At 50.0% G+C, this 20,116-nt stretch overlaps 1 protein-coding gene across 4 annotated transcripts in view; it reads left to right on the forward strand.

Annotated features, from left to right (window-relative positions):
• Positions 1–20,116, forward strand: part of RHBDL3 (rhomboid like 3) — a 57,604-nt gene that overhangs the window by 28,981 nt on the left and 8,507 nt on the right. For all 4 annotated transcript variants that reach the window (XM_032162933.2, XM_032162935.2, XM_032162936.2 and 1 more), the window contains 2 exons: positions 3,574–3,686; positions 10,870–10,970. In XM_032162933.2, coding sequence (XP_032018824.1) covers positions 3,574–3,686; positions 10,870–10,970 — 214 coding nt within the window. The remainder of the gene's footprint in view (positions 1–3,573; positions 3,687–10,869; positions 10,971–20,116) is intronic.

A 20,116-nucleotide genomic window follows, 5' to 3' on the forward strand; every position in this document is an offset into this window, starting at 1 on the left:
TATCTATTTGGACACAGGATTTGGGATGGCTGCTTGAAACTCATTTAATACCAAAATATACAAGTAAATTATTGAGAGTGAATGGGAAAGGGAAAAATATATAAGAAGGAAAATGCTAAAAGCCAGCAGTGAGTACAGCACACACATATACAGCATTTGATTCTATGTACTTGCTAGAGGTGGCTTGAAAATTTATTCTAGTGCTTCCTAGTGGTTTCCTAGAGCTTTTGCTTTGGCCACTAGAGCAAAAAGGGATGTCAAGCCACCAGATTTATTGTCCAGAACTGTGTGTGAGTTCCTCCCAGTGTGTTCTCCATACATACAGAGGGTCTTCTTGAGGAACTCTGGTGATAATTATAGTTTCTGTTTATAGAGCCCTGTAGCCTGTTTTGGGGCTGGAGCACAATCACTTCTCATTGGTGCCTCCCACTTCATGATAAGGGCCTACCAGCTGGCCGGGTGACCACCCAGGTCCATATCCCTTGAAGAGCAGTCTGGAGGCTTTTATATGGTAGAAGCACTTTGATGGGAGAGGAGAGACCCCAGACACCAGGCTTCTGTGGTGTCTTCTCTTCTGTAGCCTCTCCAGAGAAGTGAAGGAGCTCACAGTTAGCCTGGGGAAAATCGTGGGGGTGCCTGGCCCTGGAGTGGGAACTGGGAAGGGGGTGACTCTGGCCCCAATGACACCATAATTCCCATTGCTCAGCAGAAAGACCCACAATGGCCAAGAGGGAGTTGTCCCATGAGCCTCCCTTCCCTTAGCCTCTAAAGCAGGTGCAAGAGCTAATCCCGAATTGGCTGCACCTGCGGGGGAGGGCGCTTTCGGGTGAAGAGACCTGAATGAACGCCTCTGCTCGGGCCAAAGAGGACCATTGGTACACACTACTTACCTTGTCTGGCTTGCCCCAGGCTTCGATCTTACAGGGCTAAGGAGCAGCAGGACGGCTGTCATGCTTCACTCACATCCACTCATGAGCCAGGGGTGACAACAGACACGGGGGCATCCTTGCCCAGGCATCCCAAGCCAGTGGCTGCACCTGGGTTGGGACTGTCTGCCTTCTTTCCAGGACTGCCCCCTGACCTCTCTTGGTGCCTCAGGGTGAGGAAGGAGAATAGCCAAAGCCTCCTTGCTCCATCCTCTGCCTCCTGGAGCCAAAAGCAGTGAGTTGGGGGCATCTGAGCCCTGTCCCGGGAGCTTCCCAGGGGATGTCAGCTCAATTTAAATGAGACAGTGGGTGTTAAAGTGCTGTATAAAGTTGGAAGCACCCGATTGATTTAGTAATAGTCATGTTACAATCTTTTCTGGTAACATGCACACAGCTAGATACCCCACGATTTTAGCAGCAAGATCTAGTCACAGGTAGTATAGGGAGGAAGACGTTCACAGGGTCAGAAAACCTGGGGTCCAGCCGGGTGCGGTGGCTCATGCCTGTAATCCCAGCACTTTGGGAGGCCAAGGCAGGCGGATCACGAGGTCAGGAGATCACGACTATCCTGGCTAACACCGTGAAACCCCGTCTCTACTGAAAAATACAAAAAAATTAGCCAGGCCTGGTGGCGGGTGCCTGTAGTCCCACCTACTGGGAGGCTGAGGCAGGAGAATGGTGTGAACCCAGTTGGCGGAGCTTGCAGTGAGCCAAGATCACACCACCGCACTCCAGCCTGGACGACAGAGAGAGACTCCATCTCAAAAAAAAAAAAACAGAAAACCTGGGATCCCATATCCTAGTCCTGAGGGTTTTGGAGCAGAATAGGTCTCTTTTTTTTTTTTTTGAGGTGGAGTCTCACTCTGTCACCCAGGCTAGAGTGCAGTGGTGCGATCTTGGCTCACTGCGGCCTCCACCTCCTGGGTTCAAGCGATTCTCCTGCCTCAGCCCCCGAGTAGCTGGGACTACAGGTGCATGCCACCACTCCCAGCTAATTTTTGTATTTTTAGTAGAGACAGGGTTTCACCATATTGGCCAGGTTGGTCTTGAACTCCTAACATCGTGATCCGCCCACCTCAGCCTCCCAAAGTGCTGGGATTACAGGCTTAAGCCACCGCACCTGGCCTAGGTCTCTTCTTATACCAGTAAAGAGAAACCTCCCTTATGAGACTTTAAGGGAAAGCTGTGAATTATTAAGTTATAAGATGTATCTTTAATGCCTATACTTGTTTTGAGAACATATTTTTCTTTAAACATCCGTAGCTCTTTTTTATTTTATTTTATTTTAATATTTATTTATTTATTTATTTATTTATTTATTTATTTATTTATTTATTATTTATTTATTTATTTATTTATTTATTTATTTATTTATTTATTTATTTATTTATTTTGAGAAGGAATCTCGCTCTTTTGCCCAGGCTGGAGTGCAATGGTGTGATCTCAGCTCACTGCATCCTCCACCTCCTGGGTTCAAGCTATTCTCCTGCCTCAGCTTCCTGAGTAGCTGGGATTACAGGCACCTGCCAGCCTCAGCTTCCCTAGTAGCTGGGAGTACAGGCGTCTGCCATGATGCCTGACTAATTTTTGTATTTTTAGTAAAGACGGGGTTTCACCACGCTGGCCGGGCTGGTCTCAAACTCCTGACCTCAGGTGATCCACCTGTCTGGGCCTCCCACAGTGCTAGGATTACAGGCATGAGCCACCACGCCCAGCTTACATCTGTAGCTCTTACAAATAGAGCCAGAACATGGCCAGGTGCAATGGCTCATGCCTGTAATTCCAACACTTTGGGAGGCCGAGGTGAGTGGATCACTTGAGGTCAGGAGTTCGAGACCAGCCTGCCCAACATGGTGAAATCCCATCTCTACTAAAAATACAAAAATTAGCCGGGCATGGTGGCCTGTAATCCCAACTACTTGGGAGGCTGAGACAGGAGAATCGCTTGAACCCAGGAGGCAGAGGTTGCAGTGAGCTGAGATCATGCCACTTGCATTCCAGCCTAGTTGACAGAGCAAGACTCCTTCTCAAAAAGCAAAACAAAACAAAAACAAACAAACAAAAAACAAAGACAGCCAGAATGACCACATGGCCCAGTGAATGGAATAGCTCAGGCAGATTGGAGACCTGAACTGTTGTCTCAGTGTGGCCACTAACTGTGGCTGGTCACTGTCTCTGAGCCTTGGTTTTTCACATGTTAACTGATGGAATTGCTGGATCTTTTTTTTTCTTTTTTTAGAGCTGGGGTCTCACTATGTTGCCTAGACTGATCTTGAACTCCTGGGTTCAAGTGGTCCTCACACCCTGGCCTCTCAAAGTGTTGGGCTTACGGGCGTGGGCCACTGTGCCCAGCCTAGTTGCTGGATCTTGACTGTGGTTAGTCTGTCTCACTGTGCCAAGTGAAATGCTGCCAGTCACCGCCCAGGCCTTGCACATGTGTTCCTGTCCCATCTGGAAGGAACACTCTTTCCAAGATGGTCTGTCTGAATTGTCATTCCTTCCTCTAGACCATGAGCTCCTCAAAGGCAGAGGTGGTCTTGTTCACTGCTGGATCCCTGGCATCTTGGGGGATGCAGGTGTTTGTTGAATGAATGAATGAATGAATGAATGAATAGATGAATGAGTGAGTGTGGTCTCTCTGTCACAGGATAGAACACCTGGGACTCAATGTGGTGCTGCAGCTGCTGGTGGGGGTGCCCCTGGAGATGGTGCACGGAGCCACCCGAATTGGGCTTGTCTACGTGGCCGGTGTTGTGGCAGGTAGGCAGGTAGGCCCCGTGTCCACAAAGGCACACTGCCCCAGGGTGGGGTGGGAGACCCTGTGGGGCGGGGCAAGCCCCAGGCTTCCAGGACACACAGAAGATCCTCATCTCCAAGGCTCCTGACTTACCGGGCTGTCCTCCAGGCACACCCACCTCCCCATGAGGCTGGAGAGGGGACTGCTGCCCGGAGAGGGAGGTGCGTGGCAGGACCGGGGAGGAGAGCACTGGATTTGGGACAGGCTGGCCAAATGACTCTCGGTCTCACACCACCATGTGGTAGCTCTGAGCTTGGGGAAATTTCCTAACCTCTTTTGGCCATGTTAAGCTTTAAGAGGGAACTAATGAGATCTGCCTGTAGGGTTGCTAGGAGGGCGGAGTGAGTAAGGCAACAGATGGAACAATAGTGCTCCGAAAACTGCAAGGGCACAGTGAGATCCCCACAGGGGAATCAAAGGGGTGAGTGGACCCAGGTACCACCCTGGCCACATAGCACCTGTCCCCAAAAAGAGAGCTGGCTGCTACCCAGACCAACTGCAGTCCCCTTGCCTAACCCACTGCTGACAGGGAGTCTGGCCTAAGAGGCAGTGAGCCCTGGCTCCATCTGAAGGCATCTGGGCCTCCAGCTGACTGGGCACACGTGTGGCCAGTGATCATCCTTCATGGATAGTGGCCAGAGTGACTTCCAGTGAGCCTTCCACCTTCTGCCCCCTCCCCAGTGGGAGGTGAGGTGGGTGAAGTGAGCCGGGGAGAGCGTGGATTTCTGTAGGAAGAGTCTGCCAGCCAGGCCTCTGAACATGAGGATCTCCCTCGTGATGTCTCCAACTTTATTGCTGGCTGCTTTTTTTTTTTTTTTTTTTTTTTTCAAACAAGGTTTGCCGCCTCAGCTCTTCAGCTTGACAGCTGTGCCCAAGGGAGCTTTGTGTGTATGTTTAAGTAAGATCTTAATCCTTTCTGAGTGGTATTAAAGTTGTCATCAGGAGAGCTGGGCAGCATCAGCCTTGTAAACAACAGGCAGGCAGGGACCCTGGGAGTAACTGAAGTGGTTTCAGAAATCAAAGAGGAAGGGTCCCACCCCACCCACACGAGGCTGGTCTGCTAGTGCATGAACGCTTGGCCTGGGAGATTCACCCTGCACCGTCTCGTTCACTCCTGTATGTGCTGAGGTTAAAATCATTGGCCACCTTGGACAGCACCCCTGCAAGCCCCTCCCAGAATCCAAGGCTCACCGTGTCCTTGAACAAAGGGCTAATGAGCATCTCTAAGTGCCAGACTTGTTCAGCCACCCACACACCCCCTAATCCTGACATCTGAGGATTGATAGCCCCATTTTCCATACCTCAATACCCAGAGACCCAGATGTTAAATAGCAAGGAACAGGGAAGACATTAATAACATTTGCAGTTAGTATTCAATTAGATGGGAATGCCAATAACCTAGAAGACAAAAATGAGATTCAAACGGACTCAGACCTCACCCAAACCAGGTGACATGCAGTGGGGAGACAGTGTAGGTGTCACCTCCCCAGTGACACCAGTGTAGAGTGGGAAGATTCAGACAGAAGCAGAGCTCATCACCTGAATGTGAGCATGTAGGGCTGTATCACTGAGCACATGGCATGCACTGTTCTGTCTGAGTCATTGATTAAGACCAGAGGGCACTCTGGTCACCACACATGTCATTGATCTCCATGATTGAGTTGATTGATCTGCCTCTGCTGTCTACCCTTTCCTGTCGTCCCAAGCTCTCCTCTGAGAGGGGAGCTGGTTTACAGCCAGCCAGCCCTAGATTGGACGGGTGGCAGTTATCAGTGCCTACCATATGCAGGCCGTAATTCATCCACACAGCAATGCTACGAGGTGGGCACTGTTACTCTCCCCCAGCACAGATAGGGAAACCAAGGTTTAGACGGCTAAGTGGCTTGCCCAAGAAGACACAGCTAGAAAGTGATGGAGCTGGGCAGGGTCTGACCCCCAAGGCTGTGATCTCAACCACTATAATAGTATGACAAGAACCAAAAGGTGGTCCTTGTCCTTTTTGCAGTTAATTTATTGTCAGAAACCAAGGCAGACCAGGTGCAGTAGCTCACACCTGTAATCCCAACACTTTGGGAGGTCAAGGCAGGAGGATCGCTTGAGCCCAAGAGTTCGAGGTCAGGCTGAGCAACATAGGGAGACCCTGTCTCTACAAAAAACTTTTAAAAAAATTAGCCGGGCATGGTGGTGTAGGCCTGTAGTCCCAGCTACTTGGGAGGCTGATGCAGGAGGATCACTTGAGCCCAGGAGTGCAAGGCTGCAGTGAGCTGTGATAACACCACTGCACTCCAGCCTGGGTGACAGAGCAACACCCTGTCTCAAAAAAGAAAGAGAGAAAAAAAACAAAGGAGACCTTAATAGGTGTCTGGCAGCCTTACTCTCTAATTCCTTCCCAGTGAAAGTGTTTCCAACCCACTTTGTAACGAGGATAGCTAACCTCTATGGGGCATATACACGCTCCAGGCATATGATGAGGGGTTTGCGGATGATCGTGGGTGCTATACTCATCACTGCTGTCCTATATGATGGGTACTATCACTCCCATTTTACAGGCAGCCCAGGGAGGTGAAATGACTTGCAGATTTGCTTACCAGAAAAGTCCTAGAACTAGGAAGGAGCCCTTCCCAAGCCCTGTGCTTCTTTCTTTTTTTTTTTTTTTTTTGAGACAGAATCTCACTCTGTCACCCAGTCTGGAGTGCAGTGGCATGATCTCAGCTCACTGCAACCTCCACCTCTTGCATTCAAGCAGTTCTCTGCCTCAGCCTCCTGAATAGCTGGGATTGCAGGCACCCACCACCGCGCCCGGCTAATTTTTTTGTATTTTTAGTAGAGACGGGGTTTCACCATCTTGGCCAGGTTAGTATTGAACTCCTGACCTCATGATCCACCCGCCTTGGCCTCCCAAAGTGCTGGGATTACAGACGTGAGCCACTGCACCCGGCAGCCCCCTGTGCTTCTTTCTAACCAACGCTTGAGGCCAATGTGAAAATCACTTATGGCTAGCAATTATATGGCACACAATGTAGGTATTTTAAAAACTGGTATCTTGGGCCGGGCAAAGTGGCTCACTCCTGTAATCCCAGCACTTTGAGAGGCTGAGGTGAGGGGATTGCTTGTGGCCAGGAATTCAAGACCAGCCTAGGCAACATAGTGAGACCCCCATCTCTACCAAAAAAAAAAAAAAATCAATATCACCAATCTTATATTATAGATTATATAGATTACTAACCACGTGTGCATCCCCAGGGCCTAGCACAGGGCTTGGCACATGTTAGGCAATAAATATTTATAGAATAAAGGAAAGTTGGCAGGCGTGGTGGCTCACACCTGTAACCCTAGCACTTTGGGAGGCCGAGGCGAGTGAATCACATGAGATGGGGAGTTTGAGATCAGCCTGGCCAACATGGTGAAACCCTGTCTCTACTGAAAATACAAAAATTAGCCAGGCATGATGGCAGGCACCTGTAATCCCAGCTACTCGGGAAGCTGAGGCAGGAGAATTGCTTGAACCCAGGAGGCGGTGGTTGCAGTGAGCAGAAATCTCATCATTGCACCCCAGCCTGGGCAACGAGTGAAACTCCGTCTCAAAGCGCCCGCCACCTCGCCCGGCTAATTTTTTTGTATTTTTAGTAGAGATGGGGTTTCACCGTGGTCTCGATCTCCTGACCTCGTGATCCGCCCGCCTCGGCCAAGCGTGAGCCACCGCGCCCAGCCTGGACTTTTTTTAAGGCCAAAGAAGATGTTGAAGAACACCTGCTTTAAAATTTTATGGGCTAAAATTATCACAGCTGTACCTTATGGCAAAGTTGCCAGTTTATCTGTGTGCTGGCATGAACTTGGAATTTGGGGTGCAGGATACAGAATTTGTAATCCTGATGAGAACTAAGGCCCATGGTTTGCCTCTCTGCAGAGGTGTGGCATGTCTCTCCAGTTTGCCATTCTCTCCTAGTCCTCTGCCCCCATGACCTCTGTGGAATTCACACTGGTCTTATCTGCCTGTACCTGTTAGGACTGTTCAGAGCTCTTGAGGGGATTCCTCCCTGGCCCACACTTCCGCCCGGGGAGGGCCTTTATTACTGTGTTTATGTGTACACAGCCCCATGTCCGTCTTTGGTCTCTCCCAGTTGCTCTAGTCCAGGCCTCACCTGCAGTCACTTGAAAGTCTTTGCTTTTTTTTGTTTTTTGGGGTTTTTTTTTTTTGAGGCGAAGTCTTGCTCTGTCATCCAGGCTGGAGTGTAGTGGCGCGATCTCAGCTCACTGCAACCTCTGCCTCCCAGGTTCAAGTGATTCTCGTGCCTCAGCATTCCGAGTAGCTGGGGGGCTATATGCGTGCGCCACCATGTCCAGCTAATTTGTGTATTTTTTTTTTTTTTTTAGTAGCAATGGGGTTTCACCATGTTGGCCAGGTTGGTCTTGAACTCCTGACCTCAGGTGATCTGCCTGCCTCAGCCTCCCAAAGTGCTGGGATTACATAAGGGGTGAGCCACCACACCTGGCCCAAAAGTCTTTATATCACCAATGGGGGCAGGTGGATTCAGGCCATTACCTTTGAGGTTCCAGAACCGGGACCCGAGCCGCAGCCCCTGGATCTTAGGCCAAGACTCAGGTCACTGAATTTCTGATCTGGAAGGAACCAGGGAGGTCCCCTCCAGCACTGGCAAACTGTTCTCTAGGCCCCATCCCCACTTAGCCGGAGCTGCTGCCTGTGTTCTGCTCCATGGGTTAGGGCATCCCTGAAAGGTTTCCTTTGAAGAGAGTTTTGCTGCTCAAAAGTCGGAAAGCCTTAGACCTCATTTTATAGACGTGAAAGAAAACTGAAGCCCAAAGAATTCAGGGACTATGCCCAAAGGTCACACAGCTAGCTGACCAGGCCCCTTCCATACTCCTGCCACAATCCCACGCTGACCCCTGACCCTAGGGTCAGGACTCTGAGCTGTGGATAGGGTGAGGGAAAGGTCAGTGTGTGCCAGCTTGACCCTGGCAGGGGCCCGTCCCTGCCTGGGGCTGCCCTGGGGCGGCTCTGCCTTGGTGGACTGTGCTGGGGCAGGGGCGAGGGAGTGGACTCTGGGCCAGTTTGTACAGACCTGCTCTGAGAAGAGAGGCCAGCCTAGGGAGGCTGGGGCTTCCTCTGTCCAAAAGGTGATTAATGAGGAGCAGCTTGGGCAGCCAGCCCTCATTGCAGCCCTGCAATGCAGCCTTCGCAGACAGCCCCACCAGGAGAGCGTGGGAAACCTTTGTCATGCAGATCCTGCTTCCTGTTTGTTTGCCACCCTGGGATTTTTCTTTCCTGTTATATATGGCTGACCCTGTGGCTAAGCAGTGAAAAAAGCAAAAGCAAAAAAAAGTTATCTGACAATAGATCAATACCTAATTAAAGCCAGAGGGAAGGCATGAAAGATTTATAGTTGCCCTGGGAGGGGAGGAGGACTTGGGAGTCCTCCGTTCATGACAGGTTTTTTTTGTTTTTTTTGGTTTTTTTTTTCTGAGAGATTACATCCCCCTTGAGACCAAGAATTGGTTGTGGGGACTCTCTTTCTTGAAGGATCTCAGTGAGTAGGGGAGGCCTTGACGGAGGTGGCGGCAGGGGAGGTAGAGGAGTTTATCGGGGGCTCTGCTGCCAGGTCCTTGGGTGCTGTGGTTGCTGGGCTGGGCCCAGCCTCCTCCTAAGCCCGTGGATCTTGTACCCCATAGAGCCTGCAGAATTTGGCTTTCTGCCTGTCCCTCCTTTCTCCAACAGCTAATTGGCTCTTGAGCCCCTGGGCATTTTCCAGTGGTAATTTCTGCACACTCACCCAGGCCAGCCACCTCTCATTCTCTGAGCCCTGGGCTCTACCTCCTAGTTATTTTTAGGCTCCCATGTCCTCCCTTGGAAGCCAAAGCATTGATCACACTTAAATGAGACCAGAACAATAAATTTCCCCTCTTCTCTTTGCTCAGCTTCCCTCCCAGGACAAGTTTGTCATCCCCCAGACCAAGCCTCGAATACCCTTCCTTTCCCCCAGAGGGTATGACATCATCTCTCTCTCTTCCCTGTGACTTTTCAAGGACATGTTTCCTCCAAAGGAGCCCCACTTGAGTGATGCTGTTGGCCTTTTGTGACTTAGCTGGGCTGAAGGAAGGGTGGACGTAACCCTAAGCAGTTTTCCAGATGCTGTTGAACAGAGGGAGGGATGGAAGAAGGTGGAGGTTAACCTCTGAGCCAGTTTGGGGTGTGGCTGCTAGAGAGGCCAAGGGTGCGGGCTTTGGTCAAGAACACGGGTGGGTTTTGCATCAGGCAGACCCAGATGCAGATCCAGGTTCCAGCACTTCCTACCAGGAGACTCCGGGCTCAGTCTCCTCATCTCAGGAATGAGGCTACTGGCACCTGCCTCAGAGGGCTGTCTTGAGGATTGAAGGGAAGAAAGTCTGTAAAATGTTTGCTTGGTATCCGTGTCACCTAGGTGGCAACTGTTTCTGCAATAACTACTGCTACTATTTTTGTTATGGTTCCAGAACCCTGACATAGCACCATGTCAGGCAGACGTTGGATTGAGAGGCAGATAATCCAGATAGAAGTCTGAATTTTACTTTGGGCAGGACACTTCCCTCTTTGAGTCAAAGAATCAAATGGTTCTTTCAGCCAGAAATTAATCCTCTAAGAAATGCATTGGAGGCAGGGCTCTGTGGCTCACACCTGTAACCCCAGAACTTTGGGAGGCTGAGGCAAGAGGATTGCTTGAGTCCAGGAATTTGAGACCAGCCTGGGCAACATAGTAAGAGTCTGTCTCTACAAAGAAAAATACAAAAATTAGCTGGGCGTTGTGGCACACGACTGTAGTTCCAGCTACTTGGGAAGCTGGGGCAGGAGGATCACTTGAGCCCGGGGGTCAAGGCTGTAGTGAGCTGATCGTGCCACTGCACTCCAGCCTAAGTGACAGAGTTAGACCTTGTCTCAAAAAAAAAAAAAAAAAAGAGAAAGGAAGGAAGGGAGGGAGGGAGGGGGAGGGGAGAGGAGGGGAAGCTCCCAGGCAACATGGACTCAAAGGAGGAAGAGGTGGAGTATCTTGCTCTGGAGTCTTAGCACGCAGCCTGCAGAATCCAAGGCCTGGGGCTGGGGTGGGTGAGCCGAGTCCCGCATTCCTGAGCATTCTCGCTGTCTTTCTGTACTAGGGTCCTTGGCGGTGTCTGTGGCTGACATGACCGCTCCAGTCGTGGGCTCTTCTGGAGGGGTGTATGCTCTCGTCTCTGCCCATCTGGCCAACATCGTCATGGTGAGCACCTCCCGTTCTCAATGTGTCTTTCTGGCCCTGTCCTCTGCCATCACTGGGCCTGAGTATTAACCCACTGGAGCTGGCTCACCAAAAATCAGGCACACGTGACATGGAGCAGAGTTCTCACACACTCCTCACACTCTGCAGGCCCATTTCAAATGGGTGCCTTCCGGATGCGATTCCGATTTTCTCCAGTCACGGCTTGGCCTAGGACCATGCCCATCTGCCCCTTCTGCCTCTTTCCCATTCACCGACATTAAAGAGTTAACATTTGGTACCATCCTGGCTAACGCAGTGAAACTCTGTCTCTACTAAAAATACAAAAAATTAGCCAGGCGTGGTGGCGGACACCTGTAGTCTCAGCTACTCGGGAGTCTGAGGCAGGAGAATGGCGTGAACCCGGGAGGTGGAGCTTGCAATGAGCCCAGATCACGCCACTGCACTCCAGCCTGGGTGACAGAGCAAGACTCTGTCTCAAAAAAAAAAAAAAAAAAAAAATTTGGTCACTAGCATATATGGCCATTGGAATTGCTTATTTATCATAGATTGTTAAAAGTAAAAGGGCCTTAGAGATTATCTCATCAAAATTCTCAAATAGGAAAGGAGGCTGTGAGAGGTTAAGTGACTTGTCCAAAGTCACAGTCAAGTTTGTGGCAAAATTAGGGCTTGAACCCATATCTCCTGACAACCACTCAAGAGTTGTTTCCCGGCCAGGCACGGTAGCTCACGCCTGTAATCCCAGCACTTTGGGAGGCCGAGGCAGGCGGATCATGAGGTCAAGAGATCAAGACCATCCTGGCCAACATGGTGAAACCCCATCTCTACTAAAAAAATACCAAAATTAGCTGGGCGTGGTGGCGCGTGCTCCTGTAGTCCGAGCTACTCGGGAGGCTGAGGCAAGAGAATTGCTTGAACCCGGGAGGCGGAGGTTGCAGTGAGTCGAGATCTCACCACTGCACTCCAGCCTGGGCGACAGAGCGAGACTCCGTCTCAAAAAAAAAAGAGTTGTTCCCCTGTCCCAGTCTGTCATGGGAGGGGGGCGCCACTCCATTTCTCACCCTCTGCCTTTTCCTGAAAGGCAGTACAGTGTGATAGTGAAGAACATGGTCTGTGGAGCCAGTCAGCCTAGGTCCAAATCCCCGCTACACTCTGGGCAAATTACTTAACTGCTTTGCACCTCACTTTCTACATCTGTGGAATGGAATGGGAGCTGGGCACGGTGGCTCAGGACTGTAATCCCAGCACTTTGAGAGGCTGAGGTGGGCAGATTGCATTGAGCTCAGGAGCTCAAGACCAGCCCAGGCAACATGGTGAAACTCCATCTCTATAAAAAATACAAAAATTAGCAGGGCACGGTGGTGCATGGCTATAGTCCCAGCTATTCCAGAGGCTGTGGCTGGAGAATCAGTTGAGCCTGGGAAGCAGAGGTTACAGTGAGCAGAGATTGCACCACTGCACACCAGCCTGGGCAACAGAGTGAGACCCTGTCTCAATTAAAAAAAAAAAAAAGAAAAGAAATGGAATGGTATACAGTAAATGAAATGAAGTACAAATAACCACCTATATAAATGTAAATTTAATTTCCTTCTCCTGACAGAAGAGGCCAGGATGGGGTCAGACTAGACAAAGCCTTGAAGGCCAGAAATTGGGATCTGATAGTCTTAGAGGATATCAAAATCCTTTTTTTGGAGGCAGTCTGAAGTCTGAGGGCTGATGGAGGAGTCAGTGGCTAACCCTGCCCAATCCCTCTGCTGGCCTGGGAGCCTCCAGGTCTTACTTGTCTATTTCCCAGTACCTGGCATACAGCTGGGAGCATGGTAGATGGTGCCCACTAGATTTTAGTGAATGATGGAAGGAAGGAACAATGTCCAGAAAAGGCATAGCTTTACTTTGGGATCCTCCTGTTCTCACCCACTCCTCCATCAGTGTCTTTGCCCACGTGGCAGATGTTTGAATGCTCAGTGATCGCAGTGCACAGGGCTTGGCGTTCCTGAATTATCCCATTTTTTTCTTCCTTATCAATCTTTCTGTCACCCACCCTGCTCCCAACCCTGTCCCTTTTGTTCTCATCAAAATGCCCATTGCACATTAAGCAAGAGAAGAGAGAGCACAAGAGGGAGGGGGAAAGAAAGGAAGAGAGGGGGAGAGACAGACAGACACTGAGTACCTGCCTATACTTGCTACTGGCCTGAATTTTGGCACCTTCAGGTGAGTGCTCAGAGAGAGGCTGTGGGTGTTGGGAAACGTGGAACGGTGAGCCTCTCAGTGTGTGTGTGCAGGTGTGTTTGCACATGCACACAGCTCAGTTTGTTGAAAACCTGAGTGCATGGGCTGCCTCCCATGGCCCTTTTAAATGGGTCATTCTGTATCAGTGCCACATCTTTCCCCAGACACAGCTTTTCCTCTGAATTCTGCCTCCTCCACTCCCCCCTCCCCCTGCCCCAATTCCTTTCAGTAGGGGAAGGAAACGCTAACCTCCTCCCTCCCATTCTGCCCAAGACTTGTGTGTGTGTAGGGGTGATGAACAAGCTCAACTGAAAGAGAACACAGGAAGGAAGAAACACGCTGGCGTTCAGAACGATGCCCTGTTCCCACCCTCTTCCCCACCTCATGAGAAACAGCCCTGATGGCCCAGAAGTTCCCATGGTGAAGGCAGACCACTGAAGGACCATGGAGTAGGGCATGTTTGTCGAGAGAGGTGTGAGAGCAGTTTTGTTCCAGTTGACGCTTCTCTCTGTCAAGTAGCCCATGGCCTGCAGCTGTGGAGATGAGCAGCCTCATCTGAAAGCCCAGTGCCTTCCAGAAGCAAACGGCTTTCCTTGGCCAGCTGGGAGCTGTGCAGTCCCCAGAGCATGACACATGGGGAGCCCTTCTCTAGGAGGTTGTGTGGGTTGGGCACGCTGGCTCACGCCTGTAATCCCAGCACTTTAGGGGGGAGGTCAACACAGGCAGATCACTTAAGCCCAGGAGTTCAAGACCAGCCTGGGCAACATCTCTACCCATCTCTACCAAAAATACAAAAAATTATCTTGGTGTGGTGTCATGCACCTGTGGTTCCAGCAACTCTGGAGGCTGAGGTGAGATCACCTGTGGTTCCAGCTACTCCAGAGGCTGGCTGAGATCACCTGAGCCAGAGAGGCAGAGGGCAGTGAGCTGAGATTGCATCACTGCACTCCAGCCAGGGCAACAGAGTGAAGACCTGTCTCAAAAAAAAGAAAGAAAGAAAGTTATGTGGTGTTTATTGACGATGAAAGAAAACTCATCGTCTCATTAAAAAGGCTGGTTTCTCTTTGTCAAGAGGCTACCTTTACTCAAATTAGTTTAGTGCTAAGCAATTCAGAGACGCGTTGGGTCGACCCATATGAAATTGCCCTTTCTGGCTGGGCACAGTGGCTCACACCTGTAATCCCAGCACTTTGGGAGGCCGAGGCGGGCGGATCACGAGGTCAGGAGTTCGAGACCAGCCTGACCAACATGGTGAAACCCTGTTTCTACTAAAAACACCAAAATTAGCCAGGCGTGGTAGTAAGTGCCTATAATCCCAGCTACTCAGGAGGCTGAGGCGGTAGAATCACTTGAACCCAGGAGGCAGAGGTTGTAGTGAGCCAAGATCACACCATTGCACTCTAGCCTGGGTGACAGAGAGAGACCCTGTCTCAAAAAAAATTGCCCTTTCTATGGGCCATCAGCATTTGAATATTGGCAACTTCATATGGATCTACCTAATAGATATACTATTGTTTTCAGCTTCAAAATGAAGGTTTGGAGTGTGTGTGTGTGTGTGTGTGTGTGTGTGTGTGTATGTGTGTGTGAGAGAGAGATACACAGTAAAGTACCTCATCAGAACTAAAAGTAGAAAAAGCATGGACTTGGGCCAGGCACGGTGGCTCACGCCTGTAATCCTGGCACTTTGGGAGGGCGAGGTGGGCAGATCAACTGAGGTTGGGAGTTTGTGACCAGCCTGACCAACATGGAGAAACCCCGTCTCTACTAAAAATACAAAATTAGCTGGGTGTGGTGGTGCATGCCTGTAATCCCAGCTACTCGGGAGGCTGAGGCAGGAGAATTGTTTGAACCCAGGAGGTGGAGGTTGTGCTGAGCCGAGATCGCGCCATTGCACTCCAGCCTGGGCAACAAGAATGAAACTCCGTCTCAAAAAAAAAAAAGAGAGAGAAAAGAAAAAGCATGGACTTGAGAGAAAATCCACATTTGAGTACCAGTGTCACCATCTTAATAGCTATGAGTCTATTACTCAACTTCTTGGAGCCCCGGTTGTCTCATCTGTAATCCCATCTTCACAAAACGGTTGTTTGGGAGACGAGAAAATGGACAAAATATTTCAACAAAAGATCTAGAATGCAAAAGGCCCTATAATCAAGACTTTTTTTTTTTTTTTTTGAGACAGGGTTTTGCCGTGTCGCCCAGGCTGGAGTGCAGTGGCACGATCTCGGCTCGTTGCAACCACTACCTCCCGGGCTCAAGCGATCCTCTTGCCTCAGCCCCCCGAGTAGCTGGGACCACGGGCTCGTGCCACCATGCCCAGCTAACCATGTTGCCCAGGCTGGTCTCGAACTCCTGAACTCAAGCGATCCACCCGCCTCAGCCTCCCAAAATGCTGGGATTACAGGTGTGAACCACCTTGCCCCGCCAAGACTTCTTATTTTAAACATTAGAAATATAAGGCCGGGCGTGGTGGCTCACGCTTGTAATCCCAGCACTTTGGGAGGCCCAGGCGGGTGGATCACGAGGTCAGGAGATCGAGACCACGGTGAAACCCTATCTCCACTAAAAAAATACAAAAAATTAGCCAGGCGTGGTGGCGGGCGCCTGTAGTCCCAGCTACTCGGAGAGGCTGAGGCAGGAGAATGGCGTGAACCCGGGAGGCGGAGCTTGCAGTGAGCCGAGATGGCGCCACTGCACTCCAGCCTGGGCGACAGAACGAGACTCCGTCTCAAAAAAAAAAAAAAAAAAAAAATGCAGATACACCTAATTGAATAATTTATTAATTGCCTCCTGCTGGCCAGAGTTCCATTTTTTAATCTACAAGATATTTACTTACACTTCACTCTGTATGATTGATGTTTTCCCAAAATGTTCGAGATCTGAATTTTCACAAACTGAACCACATTGTCAAAGCACAAGGGAAAATGGTTGCCTAACAGACACTAAAGATTTCTGTTATAAGGTTTACTTTATTGGCCAGGCACGGTGGCTCATCCCTGTAATCCCTGCACTTTGGGAGGCTGAGGCGGGCGGATCATGAGGTCAGGAGATCAAGACCATCCTGGCTAATACGTGAAACCCCATATCTACTAAAAAATACAAAAAATTGGCTGGTGCGGTGGCTCATGCCTGTAATCTCAGCACTTTGGGAGGCTGAGGCAGGCGGATCACAAGTTCAGGAGTTCGAGACCAGCCTGGCCAATATGGTGAAACCCCATCTCAACTAAAAATACAAAAATTAGCCTGGCGTGGTGGCAGGTGCCTGTAGTCCCAGCTACTCAGGAGGCTGAGGCAGAAGAATCGCTTGAACTCAGGAGGCGGAGGTTGCAGTGAGCCAAGTTGGTGCCACTGCACTCCAGCCTGGGCAACAGAGCGAGACTCTGTCTAAAAAAAAAAAAAAAATACAAAAAATTAGCCAGGTGTGGTGGCGGGCGCCTGTGGTCCCAGCTACTCGGGAGGCTGAGGCAGGAAAATGGCGTGAACCTGGGAGGCAGAGCTTGCAGTGAGCCGAGATCACGCCACTGCACTTCAGCCTGGGCGGCAGAGTGAGGCTCCATCTCAAAAAAAAAAAAAGATTTACTTTATTAAGGAAAAATCTTTTTGTAGGACAAAGAATCACTCCCTAATTTATCTGTGTCATGCTTTCACATTCCCTGTGTTGGGTTTTCTTGAAGTCATTTCACAAGAAACCGTTTCTACCAGGGATAGATATAGAAAGCTGTGGCCGGGCACGGTGGCTCACGCTTGTAATCCCAGCACTTTGGGAGGCCGAGGCAGGTGGATCATGAGGTCAGGAGATCGAGACCACGGTGAAACCCCGTCTCTACTAAAAATACAAAAAATTAGCCGGGTGAGGTGGCGGGCGTCTGTAGTCCCAGCTACTCGGAGAGGCTGAGGCAGGAGAATGGCGAGCAGTCGAATCCGCCATGACCAGCCTGGGGACAGAGAGATCCGTCTCAAAAAAAAGAAAGCTGTATTGGAATGGAAGCTCCCTGCCTGGCTTTGAGCCTCTGCACTCTTAACCCGGTTGGGTGAGCAAGATGCTGAGGGGACTGCTTACCAACTTGTTCGCTGTGGGTGAGTTACTATCTCACTCTTTGAGGCTCTGGGAGAGAATGAAATTAAAGGGCCTGCAAAAGGTTTGTATTCCCCAAAGATCTGCAGGCTTTTCAGCTTTTATAGCAGCAGCAGTGCTGGCTGCATGTGAGATTTTTTTTCTTCTCTCCTGTTGTTTCAGTGCACTGATTTTATTGGCGGGAATATTGGATTGGGAAAGTAAGGCAGCTGGTTGGAAGCGGGGACTCTCTAGTTTAACCCCTCAGCTGCTGGGAGGCAGGTCATATTTACTGGCGTTCTTTCGCCCCATTAGTGGGCAGCTGGGACAGACGGCACAGGCACATGGAATGTGACCTCTGAAGTCTGGGTGGACAGAGCCCTGGACCAGGAGCCCAGTCAGCTCACCATTCACTCACTGTGACCTTGCACCAGCCCTCCTGAATCCTCAGTTTCTTCTTCCCTAAAGTGTGCAGCAGAGGGATGGACTGGATCAGCTTGGCAAGCTCCAGGGCTGTCAGGGTCCAGGCAGATGTTGTAAACCGATAAAGCGGGCCTGGGAAGTGCTGTAGCAAAACTGGAGTCATTCGGATTCAGATTTTTTCAAGCCACTCTGCAGGGCAAACTCCCCGTCTTTGTCTCAGGTCAAGATATTGTCACACATTTAGATAATGCCTACTGTGTGCCAGGCAGTGGTCTTAGTGCTTTACATATATTCATTTCATTCTCACAACCACCTGATGAGGTGGGTAGCTGAGATAAGGTGCTATTGTTATCTCAAATTCACAAATGAAAACAATAGAGAAGAAGGAATTCTGAGCCACCCCACTGATGGCCAACCAGGCCAAAAATAAGGATGGTGCATTTAACATCTATCCCAGATAGGGCCCAGGAGGGGCATGGAGGCAGGAGACCTCAGATAAAAGAGCTGTCCACACATTCTAACTTACTTTGCCTGATATTATCACTCAGGACATAGTGAAAGAGACAGTCTTCAGATAAGATATTCACTTAGGCCAGGCTTGGTGGCTCACGCCTACAATTCCAGCACTTTGGGAGGCCGAGGAAGGTGAATTGCTTGAGCTCAGGAGTTCTGAACCAGCCTGAGCAACATAGGGAGACCCCATCTCTACAAAAAATTAAAAAATTAGCCGGGTGTGGTAGAGTGTGCCTATAGTCCCAGCTAGTTGGGAGGCTGAAGTGGGAGGATCACTTGAGCCCAGAAGGTCAAGGCTGCAGTGAGCCGTGATCATGCCACTTCACTCCAGCCTGGGCAATAGAGTGAGACCCTGTCTCAAAGGAAAAAAAAGAAAAATAATAAGATATTTACTCAGAGGGGGCCGAACACAAATGGCTCATGCTTGTAATCCCAGCACATTTTGTTTCGTTGTTGTTTTGAGACAGAGTCTCACCCTTCGCCCAGGCTGGAGTGCAGTGGCGCAATATCGTCTCACTGCAGCCTCCACCTCCCAGGTTCAAGCAATTCTTGTGCCTCAGCCTCCAGAGTAGCTGGGGTTACAGGCATGTACCGCCACACCCAGCTAATTTTTTTATATGTTTAGTAGAGATGGGTTTTCGCTGTTTGCCAGGCTGGTCTTGAGCTCCTGGCCTCAAGTGATCCGCCTGCATCAGCCTCCCAAAGTGCTGGGATTACAGGCCTGAGCCACCACACCTGGCCTGTTGTTGTTTTTGAGAAAGGGTCTCACTCTGTTGCCCAGGCCAGAGTGCGCTGGTGCAGTTTCAGCTCACTGCAACCTCCACCTCCTGGGCTCAAGCAATCCTCCCACCGCAGCCTCCTGGGTAGCTGGCACTACAAGTGCACACCACCATGCCCAGCTAATTTTTTATAGAGGCAGGGTTTCGCCATGTTGCCCATTCTGGTCTCGAACTCTCAGGCTCAAGCATTCCTCCTGCCTTGGCCTCTCCCAAAGCACTGGGATTATAGGCGTGAGCACCTGGCCTGTAATCCCAGCACTTTGGGAGGCCGAGGCTGGAGGACCACTTGAGGCCAGGAGTTCGAGACCAACCTGACAACATAGTGAAGTTTCATATCTACAAAAAATAAAAAATTTAGCCAGGTGTGGTGGCACATACCCATAATCCTAGCTACCTGGGAAGCTGGGGCAGGAGGATTACTTGAGCCCAGGAGTTTGAGGCTACAGTGAGCTATGATTGCATTGCTGCATTCCAGCCTGGTTGGCAAGTGAAACCCTGTCTCTTAAAAAGAAAAAGTCTTCTGTACTTTTGCTTTTAATTGTGATAAATGTACATACCATAAAATGTACCATCTTAAAATATACAGTTACATTTTAAATGTACAGTTCAATGGCATTAAGTACATTCATACATTCACATTGTTGTACAATCATCGCCATCTGTCTCCAGAACTCTTTTTCATCTTACAAAACTGAAACTCTGTACCCACTAAACAATGACTCCCCACCCCCTCCTCCCTCCAGCCCCTGGCAACCACCATTCTACTTTCTGTCTCCATGAATTTAATTACTCTATACTTCATCTAAGTGGAATCATACAGTATTTAGCTTTCTGTGACTGCCTTATTTCACTTAGCATAAGGTCCTCCAGGTTTATTCGTGCTGTAACATGGGTCAGAATTCCCTCCCTTTTTTTTTTTTTTGAGACGAGTCTCGCTCTGTCCCCCAGGCTGGGGTGCAGTGGCGCGATCTCGGCTCACTGCAAGCTCCACCTCCTGGGTTCACGCCATTCGCCTGCCTCAACCTCCAGAGTAGCTGGGACTGCAGGCGCCCACCACCACGCCCGGCTAATTTTTTTGTATTTTTAGTAGAGACGAGGTGTCACCGTGTCAGCCAGGATGGTCTCAATCTCCTTTGTCTTTGTGATCCATCCGC

Source organism: Hylobates moloch, unplaced genomic scaffold (genome assembly GCF_009828535.3).
Source record: "Hylobates moloch isolate HMO894 unplaced genomic scaffold, HMol_V3 SCAFFOLD_10, whole genome shotgun sequence".
NCBI lineage: Eukaryota > Metazoa > Chordata > Mammalia > Primates > Hylobatidae > Hylobates > Hylobates moloch.